The sequence below is a fragment of the Monosiga brevicollis genome, genomic scaffold, assembly GCF_000002865.3.
Source record: "Monosiga brevicollis MX1 MONBRscaffold_3 genomic scaffold, whole genome shotgun sequence".
NCBI lineage: Eukaryota > Choanoflagellata > Craspedida > Salpingoecidae > Monosiga > Monosiga brevicollis.
In genome coordinates, this window is record NW_001865040.1 from 1,042,206 (window position 1) to 1,051,259 (window position 9,054).

The 9,054-nt window shown below is 56.1% G+C and overlaps 3 protein-coding genes across 3 annotated transcripts in view; 2 read left to right on the forward strand and 1 right to left on the reverse strand.

Annotated features, from left to right (window-relative positions):
- Positions 1-411: 411 nt before the first annotated feature.
- Positions 412-846, forward strand: MONBRDRAFT_14213 (uncharacterized protein; the record flags this gene model as incomplete). The annotated part of the gene is made up of 1 exon (XM_001742997.1): positions 412-846. A coding segment is annotated over one exon (435 nt), but the record flags the coding sequence as incomplete, so codon positions are not given.
- Positions 847-3,793: 2,947 nt separating this feature from the next.
- MONBRDRAFT_22895 (uncharacterized protein) lies at positions 3,794-5,888 on the reverse strand (the record flags this gene model as incomplete). The annotated part of the gene is made up of 11 exons (XM_001743318.1): positions 3,794-4,136; positions 4,219-4,276; positions 4,368-4,449; positions 4,561-4,684; positions 4,776-4,898; positions 4,966-4,987; positions 5,074-5,187; positions 5,255-5,308; positions 5,407-5,466; positions 5,547-5,659; positions 5,779-5,888. 11 exons carry the CDS (start codon positions 5,886-5,888, stop codon positions 3,794-3,796), a joined length of 1,203 nt encoding a protein of 400 aa, XP_001743370.1.
- Positions 5,889-6,873: 985 nt separating this feature from the next.
- MONBRDRAFT_5765 (uncharacterized protein) overlaps positions 6,874-9,054 on the forward strand; it is a gene marked incomplete at both ends in the record, with an annotated part of 15,153 nt that continues 12,972 nt past the window's right edge. The window contains 2 exons of the mRNA XM_001742998.1: positions 6,874-8,587; positions 8,783-9,026. Coding sequence (XP_001743050.1) covers positions 6,874-8,587; positions 8,783-9,026 — 1,958 coding nt within the window. The remainder of the gene's footprint in view (positions 8,588-8,782; positions 9,027-9,054) is intronic.

The following is a 9,054-nucleotide window of genomic DNA, read 5'->3' on the forward strand; positions in this document are numbered from 1 at the left end:
AGCGCACAGGGTGCTGCGTTTGGTGTGTCTGACCAGAAGAAGGCCGCTGCCGATGAGGCGGATGAAGCGGACGAGGGCGAGGACGAAGGCGCCGGTGCTGTGGATGACGGCGCGGGCGCGAGTGCTGCTTCGGGCGGTGACAGTCCAACCTCGAGCAAGGCGGTGCCGAGCGGTGTGAGTGGTTTTGGAGGCTTTGGTGCTTCTAGCGGCTTTGGCGGCTTTGGTTCGCTGGCCAAGCAGAGCGGCACCAGCTCTGGCTGGGGCAACAAGAGCGGCGGCGGTGACGCCGGGGGCCTGAGCTTTGGCAAGGTTCCGAGCCCACTATTCGGTAGCAAGGGCGGCGATGGCGCGTCGACTGCTGCTGACAGCAAGGATGGCGCGAGTGCTGCGGCGGAGGATCCCGAGGCGGAGATGCCGGGACTCGAGTTCAAGCCTGTTGTACAGCTTCCGGACGCGTCGGAGGTGGAACAGGTGACTGGCGAGGAGAATGACGAGGAGGTGTTTACGCACCGCGCCAAGCTGTTCCGCTGGGGCAAGACGAACGAGGGCATGAACTGGAAGGAGCGCGGGGTCGGCGACGCGAAGATTCTGCGCGATGGGCAGAGTGGCCGCGTGCGATTTGTGATGCGCCGGGACCAGACGGGCCGCTTGGCGGCGAATCATTGGCTGCGTCATGACAGCGAGGTGAAGGGCTTGTCGAACAATGACAAGACGTTGTCGTGGAGTGCGTTTGATGATGTGGACGACGAGGAGGCGGAGAAGCGAATCCACTCGTTTTGCATCCGGTTTAAGACTGCGGAGATCCGGGAGGAGTTTGAGACTGCGCTGAAGGAGGCGTTGTCAAAGGCCCCACAGGATGCGGCTGTTGTGTCAGAGGGGTCTGACGCTGCCAAGGCAAGCGGCACCAGTGCGGGCGTGAGTGCGAGCGGTGCCAGTGCGGGTGCCAGTGCGGGTGGCTTTGGCAACGGTGGCAAGAGCCTGGCGGCCCTGAGTGCTGAGACGAAGCAGCAAGGGGGCACGTCTGGTTTTGCTGGGTTCAGTTTTGGCAGCGCACAGGGTGCTGCGTTTGGTGTGTCTGACCAGAAGAAGGCCGCTGCCGATGAGGCGGATGAAGCGGACGAGGGCGAGGACGAAGGCGCCGGTGCTGTGGATGACGGCGCGGGCGCGAGTGCTGCTTCGGGCGGTGACAGTCCAACCTCGAGCAAGGCGGTGCCGAGCGGTGTTTGTGCGTCTCCCTTTAGTTCACCGGCTCACCAGACATCACGTCGCCGATCTTCATTCTCTACTCGAACTTCCCCTTTAATGTCACCTTCTCCGTCAGGGCTTTCTTCTGCTTCTTTCTCTCCTCTGCGTACCCCTGTTCCTGGTTTACCTTCATTCTCCACCTCTTTGCGAGATAACGGAAGTTCTTCTCCGATCAGTGCTGACCTTTTCGTCTCCACCCACGTGCCGGAATCCGACTCTCGCCGTTCCTAGTTTGTTGCTTGTTTACGATTGTTCCCGTTTCGGCCTCATATCAATGTGTTCTCCTTTCCTCTCTCAATCTGTTTTTGCTTCGGCGTTCCTTTGTCGCTCGTTTTTTGTCGCTGTGACAAGCGCGGCTTGCTTAGAGACCGATCCATAATGTTTGAGCGTTTGCTGACTTCGTTGATGTGACAAGTTGATGTTTTCATGTCGAAAATACCACGAAAAGATGGCGGTGCAGTGAGTCGAGGAGGCCGTTTTTATTAATGTGTGTCTTCTCATGGCACAGGCAGACACACAATTAGACAGACGCACAGACATCGACGCATACACAAACAGCGACGGAGACCCACACATATTCATACGAACCAAACAGACTGACAGACCAACCGACAGGTAGAAAGACAGACAAACGAACATGCAAGACACAGGACTTGGCATTGTCTGATCGTCCATGATCGCAGCCCACCGTTAAGTCAATCTGCGCATAAGATTTTGTCGACACATTTGTCAGATCCAATGTGCACAAAGGCACAAAAAGAATCACACATAACTCACTCCAAAAGTTTCTATTTCTGAAGTCAATTTTTCTGCGCTCTCAAACTGAAACCATGGCGAGTTTGATCGAAAGCTTGAGCTTTACACGCGTTGTTCTGCGTCGAATGACGCACGCGTTGCCTTCTGAATGCACGAGACACACGCATTGGCAGCTGCAGGATCTTTATACAACTTGCAAGCTTACACCAAGGCTGTTGTTTTTAGAAATTTCGTTTCTGCGGAGGACAAGATTGCCCTGACTGGCTGCTTGCCGAGATTTCCCTTCTGACCAAAGTCGTGCGTATCGGCTTGATGCCTTTTGATTGACAGAGGGGAAAGGTTCCAGGAACGCATTGCCATTGCTAATGTCCCTTCCGCTTAACAACTCTTTTAGAGCTCTGTGAAAATCAAGCTCGTGGCTTCGCACATCATCAAATACTTACTCGGCGAGACACTGGACGTGAGTGGTTTCGTCATGGTGTGCTGACCCAGTGACCTCAACTCGCTGTCGGCGACTCACGGCATTAATTAATCAAAACGAGTAGTATGCAAAGCTCGAAAGGCTCACATCCGATGCAAAATACGGTTCGTCAATGTTCACGCACTCTCAAGCGAAGTGAGAAACGAATGTGTCGCTCACTTCTGTGCACACCAGGCTCGGGCGACTTAGAAACACTTCTTGCAAGTTTACGCTTCATATTTACAAGCGCCGCGCGCTTTGATGTGGACAGCACCACTTTGAGCGATGAACTTCAACAGCTTGGTTTACCCAAGGGTTAGTGCTCTTGAAATTGAGAGCTTCGCCAATCCACATCGTTCCTGGTGGTTGCCTCTCACTTTCTTCCATTGTGAATTCGCAGAGCATTCTGCATCACTATGCAAGGCCTATGACGGCACTATTGATGGACTGCAGGCTCGACTACGCGAGGACAGCCTTCGCCGTAAGTTTTCTCGCCTGATGTGTGCTGTTGTTTCTATTCAGCTCACTTCACTACGGCTGCAGTCTGGCAGTTGAAAGAGTACGACTGGCGGGTTGATTACATCTTCGGAACATCGCAGACCCAGGTTTGTGCAAGAAGACGTTTGCTCATCAGTGGCTGCGAGCACTGAGTTTGAAATCCCTACTCTCTGCATTTTTATCGCTAATTTTTGGTCTTCTCACGCTGCGCGATTGTAGGTCCACGAGCCACGACTTTTGTTGCAACTGAAAACGTTGAACGGGGTCTCTGACTCAGCCGACGCCACAAAGTCGAGCACTGTGTCAATGACACGTGAGCAGTTGGAGGTCTTGATCTCAGGTATGTCTGAAAGGGCACCCGTCAAGGCTTGGTTGTTGGGTGGGGCTTGGTGTGAAGCTCGGGGTTTGAGCTCTCCATGTATCTAATCGTGCCTTGATGTCCCTACGCAAAAAAAAAAAAAAAAAAAAAAAAAAATAGAGCTGAAGAAAGCCCGCGAGCAGCTTGCTGCTCTACGCGCTGAACATTGAATAACCGCACCGCGTGCTCTTTGTGATGGCGCGCGTTTGTATGTCTGAGTGTTTTTGGTCAAAAAGAAAAGACGCGGTGAAGGTTTCAGGCTTGCAATTTGATACGTTGATATTGAACGGCCATTTATTCAGAGGCAGAAGTCTCAGTTTGCTTTGCTGTGCTGTGATCATGAACATGATCATCCTCAGAGTGATGCGATTTATGCTTCTTGCTTTTTTTGCTTCGCCTACATTGACGCCATGGGTTGTAAGCATGTCATGCAACCTTACAAAGGGTTGATGGCAACATTGGAAGGCTCGTGCAACTTACTTGGAAGGAGATTTCGAATCTCGTTCATACTCTTGGCTCTCAACCCAGTCCTCGTCATCCTCACGCCGGCGCTCATAATCGCGATCGCGCTCACTTTCACGTCGCTCGTGATCTCTGCGCCGATCACGTTCGTAATCACGACTTCGCCCGCGGTATCGATCGTAGTCATCGTCCCGGTCACGATAGCGACGATCATAATCACGATCGCGGCGTCCCCGGCGCCAATCAGGAGAACGAGAGCGGCGACGGCGACGGTCGGGCGAGCGCGAGTAGCGTCGACGGTAGGGCGAGCGAGAGCGGCGGCGAGGCGGAGAGCGTCGACGCGGTGGGCTCCGGTCCCTGTCAATTGGGCAGCGATGGGTTTAGCGATAGAATGCTACGCCAAGAGGGTGATAAAGCTAACAATGCTCGAATCTTATACCTGCGCGGGCTGCGGGAGCGTCGCTTGCCATCTCCCTCATCGGCACCGCTGCCTTTATCTGCACAAAAGCGAATAAAGCAAGACAGTGGGACCACGGGTGTGGGCAGGTTGCCATGGCGCCATCGATGTAAAACAAGGGAGCTACATACTCATTCGGGCAAGAATTCGGGCCTCAACATCACTGGCCCGCTTTAGGGCTTGGGCAGCAAGGCGGTCGCGAGCACCTGCATTCTGTTGAACCACAAAGAGGTGAATGGAACAGTGCCACGTCACGAGGAATTTGAGAAAACATCTATTTCAACACCTGTTGATGGCAAGTCATAACGGGAGACCAAAGCTTACCCTGGTTTTGACGATGTTGTGCTTGGCGTAATTGACAGTCACAAACCGGTCATGCAAGAGTGAGTTATTCAGCGTCAAACCCGTTGCAACATCTTCAATGTGAGCAAACTCAACGAAGCAAAATCTAGCGTGAAGACAACAGCCGGGTGGTTTGATTAGCCAATCTGTCCCATTGTCGGGAAATTAAATTGTAGATACAAAGCGAATGAACAAACCGTGCTTGTCGCGAAGGATCCATAACGATGCGCGCCTGCTTGATGGTGCCGCAGGTTGCCATCACTTTGACAACATCTTCTTGCTTAGTATGAAGCGCCAAATTCCCCACATACAGAGTACGTCTACACAGCGAGTTCAAGGTTAAAAAAGATGAAATCTCTTGGCGATGTTAGGCTAGCATGGTCTAACCTCATTTCGTCCATTTTGCCCGCTGCAGGCCATGGAAGCATGCAAAAGGAGTGAGATCTTGAGCAAACAAGAACAGTCAGCCGTCAGACATCATGTCGCTAAACTCACTTTCAACGACGTTAGCAGCCAGTGCGAAGTTTGTATCAGTGGCTTGTGGGGGAGGAAGGGATGCGACCGGGTTGTTGTTGAACGGATTCGGCATTGGGCCCAATTGAGCTGGTCCTGGTGAGCCACATGGTTAAATGAGAGTCATTTCGCAAAGTGTTATCGTGAAGTTGGTTCAGCTTACCGGGCATGGGTAGCATACTGGCTGCCATCATCGCGGGGTGAGGCGGCATGACGTCTACACAATCGCAAGAAAAATTAACAGTGGGATTCGTTCACAAGCAGAACGGACAGACGGTCGCCACGATGACAGGCTCAAGAGAATGCCAAACTCACTGCTTGCGACGGGCAGCGGTGGAATGTAGAAATTGACTCGCTTCTCTTCAGCCGGCATGTCTGCGAGAGTAATAATGTAATAAACAAGTGGGATGAATGACTCGTCGCTTCCACTCCAACCACTAAACCTCGATACTCACCATCAGCAGCTTCAACGGCCAAAAGGCGGCCAAGAAAGAAGCACTCGTGCAAGCATTGTGCGACGTCAACATCTTCCTGTCGAGCAAACCGAACATACAACTTGCGAGAGGCTCTGTGGGCAACGATGAAAAAAAAAGCGCATCATACCATGACCAATGAGACTTGCACCAGTCAGGATAAGGGCCTGTGTTCCGATTGCCGCAAAGAAGGGATGAAGTCATGGCATCCTACCCAGCATCAATGAGCATCATCTCTTTCACGTCGCCCACAGTGGTGATCAGCCCAGCCATGTGCTTTTGCTGCACGTTCGGCGGAAGATTCCCAAACACCACAACGGGCATTCTTGCGGTGGTGTGAACTTCAACGCAAGGTCACTTAGACAGAAGATTCCACTCAGCGATTGAAAAGGAGAGGCGACAAGGCCAATACATAGAGAGTGACGAAGCTGCTTGCTCCTCCTGCTAATCGTTGGTGACCGATTCACGAGGCTGCCAAGGTCAAGCACGACCACCAGCAGCGGAGGAAAAAAAAAAACCAAAATCACTGGAAGTCGCTGCCCGAAGACGGGTCAGAGAACTGCAGTAGACAACAGATGTTGTGCCAACGCGAAGTGACGCAAAAGACGCACCCTGATAAATGTCAGATCCTTTTGGCTGAACAAGATACGTTGAAACGGTCATCGCTGAGAAGAATGCCAGTGTGCACGTTTTCCAATTTGCCGTGAACGGTGCCCCGGCGGGCTTGGGGAAGGCCGACTCAGCAGTGAATGCTTGGTAGGGGGGGAGTGAAGCTGGTAGTTCAAAGGACAGGCTTGTCGAGCAGAGCCTGGGCTACTCCAAGAGGCGGACATCAGTCTATTATATTTCTGAGAGCAACGGTACAATGCCTCCACCTATTATTCGGCGGCATTTGCCAGCGCAGCTCGAAGGATCGGTCGGTCACGTATCAAGGAGCACAATACAAAATCGCTATAGAGTGAGCATTGCGCGCTAAACAACATCTTCTTCCAGTTGCCCACTTGTTTTGTTAATCGATCCTTGCTCACTGTTGGAACGATGGCGTAGGAAGCTGCTGACCCCGCTGTGCAACAACGTCTCACAAAGCAGATGCAAGTGCTAAACAAGATGCGTGCGACTACAGCTCAGGCCCAAACATCAACTGCATCAAGGTGAAATCGATATGATCTAAAGCCCTTGCAAACACTGTACGAAGCAGCGTCTCACACAAAGCGCCTGTACTTTTAGATCAAGAAAGCGGGTGATTGTCGGTCCACAGCCAGCCCGAGAAGCAATTGATGATTTGGAACACGACGACGAAGAAGGGCTAATGCAGCAACGACGAGAAGATAATTCAAGTGAGAAGGCCACCACACGTAGGGTTCACTTTCAAGATGATCAGCACCTCGCAGACAGCCAGTACACCAAGTTTGAGAACGATGCCAAGGCTGCCCCACGAACAACGAGCGGCGAGACGTTCAAAGGGTATGGCGGCGAACGAGCCGCGCCGGTGCGCCACCGTGACCAGGTGTCGCTGAAGATGGATGGTGACGAGGGGCGGTTCGCAACGACGTCGGAGAGTGCGTTTGGCGCCAAGGGCGGAGAGCGTGCCATGCCGATCCGTCCGCCGGCAGAGGACCAGGTGCAGATTGGGAGCCGAGGGCCCATGTCAGTGGGGACGACGAGCGGCGAGACGTTCAAAGGGTATGGCGGCGAACGGGCCGCGCCGGTGCGCCACCGTGACCAGGTGTCGCTGAAGATGGATGGCGACGAGGGGCGGTTCGCAACGACGTCGGAGAGTGCGTTTGGCGCCAAGGGCGGAGAGCGTGCCATGCCGATCCGTCCGCCGGCAGAGGACCAGGTGCAGATTGGGAGCCGAGGGCCCATGTCAGTGGGGACGACGAGCGGCGAGACGTTCAAAGGGTATGGCGGCGAACGGGCCGCGCCGGTGCGCCACCGTGACCAGGTGTCGCTGAAGATGGATGGCGACGAGGGGCGGTTCGCAACGACGTCGGAGAGTGCGTTTGGCGCCAAGGGCGGAGAGCGTGCCATGCCGATCCGTCCGCCGGCAGAGGACCAGGTGCAGATTGGGAGCCGAGGGCCCATGTCAGTGGGGACGACGAGCGGCGAGACGTTCAAAGGGTATGGCGGCGAACGGGCCGCGCCGGTGCGCCACCGTGACCAGGTGTCGCTGAAGATGGATGGCGACGAGGGGCGGTTCGCAACGACGTCGGAGAGTGCGTTTGGCGCCAAGGGCGGAGAGCGTGCCATGCCGATCCGTCCGCCGGCAGAGGACCAGGTGCAGATTGGGAGCCGAGGGCCCATGTCAGTGGGGACGACGAGCGGCGAGACGTTCAAAGGGTATGGCGGCGAACGAGCCGCGCCGGTGCGCCACCGTGACCAGGTGTCGCTGAAGATGGATGGCGACGAGGGGCGGTTCGCAACGACGTCGGAGAGTGCGTTTGGCGCCAAGGGCGGAGAGCGTGCCATGCCGATCCGTCCGCCGGCAGAGGACCAGGTGCAGATTGGGAGCCGAGGGCCCATGTCAGTGGGGACGACGAGCGGCGAGACGTTCAAAGGGTATGGCGGCGAACGGGCCGCGCCGGTGCGCCACCGTGACCAGGTGTCGCTGAAGATGGATGGCGACGAGGGGCGGTTCGCAACGACGTCGGAGAGTGCGTTTGGCGCCAAGGGCGGAGAGCGTGCCATGCCGATCCGTCCGCCGGCAGAGGACCAGGTGCAGATTGGGAGCCGAGGGCCCATGTCAGTGGGGACGACGAGCGGCGAGACGTTCAAAGGGTATGGCGGCGAACGGGCCGCGCCGGTGCGCCACCGTGACCAGGTGTCGCTGAAGATGGATGGCGACGAGGGGCGGTTCGCAACGACGTCGGAGAGTGCGTTTGGCGCCAAGGGCGGAGAGCGTGCCATGCCGATCCGTCCGCCGGCAGAGGACCAGGTGCAGATTGGGAGCCGAGGGCCCATGTCGGCGGGGACGACGAGCGGCGATGCCTTCCGCAGGGTATGGCGGCGAGCGGGCCGCGCCGGTGCGTCACCGTGACCAGGTGTCGCTGAAGATGGATGGCGACGAGGGGCGGTTTGCAACGACGTCGAAGGAGTGCTTTTGGTGCCAAGGGCGGGGAGCGTGCCGCGCCGATCCGTCCGCCGGCAGAGGACCAGGTGCAGATTGGGAGCCGAGGGCCCATGTCGGCGGGGACGACGAGCGGCGATGCCTTCCAAAGGGTATGGCGGCGAGCGAGCCGCGCCGGTGCGTCACCGTGACCAGGTGTCGCTGAAGATGGATGGCGACGAGGGGCGGTTCGCAACGACGTCGGAGAGTGCGTTTGGCGCCAAGGGCGGGGAGCGTGCCACGCCGATCCGTCCGCCGGCAGAGGACCAGGTGCAGATTGGGAGCCGAGGGCCCATGTCGCGGGGACGACGAGCGGCGATGACTTCCGCAGCTACGGCAGCGAGCGACCCGAGCCGGTGCGTCACCGTGACCAGGTGTCGCTGA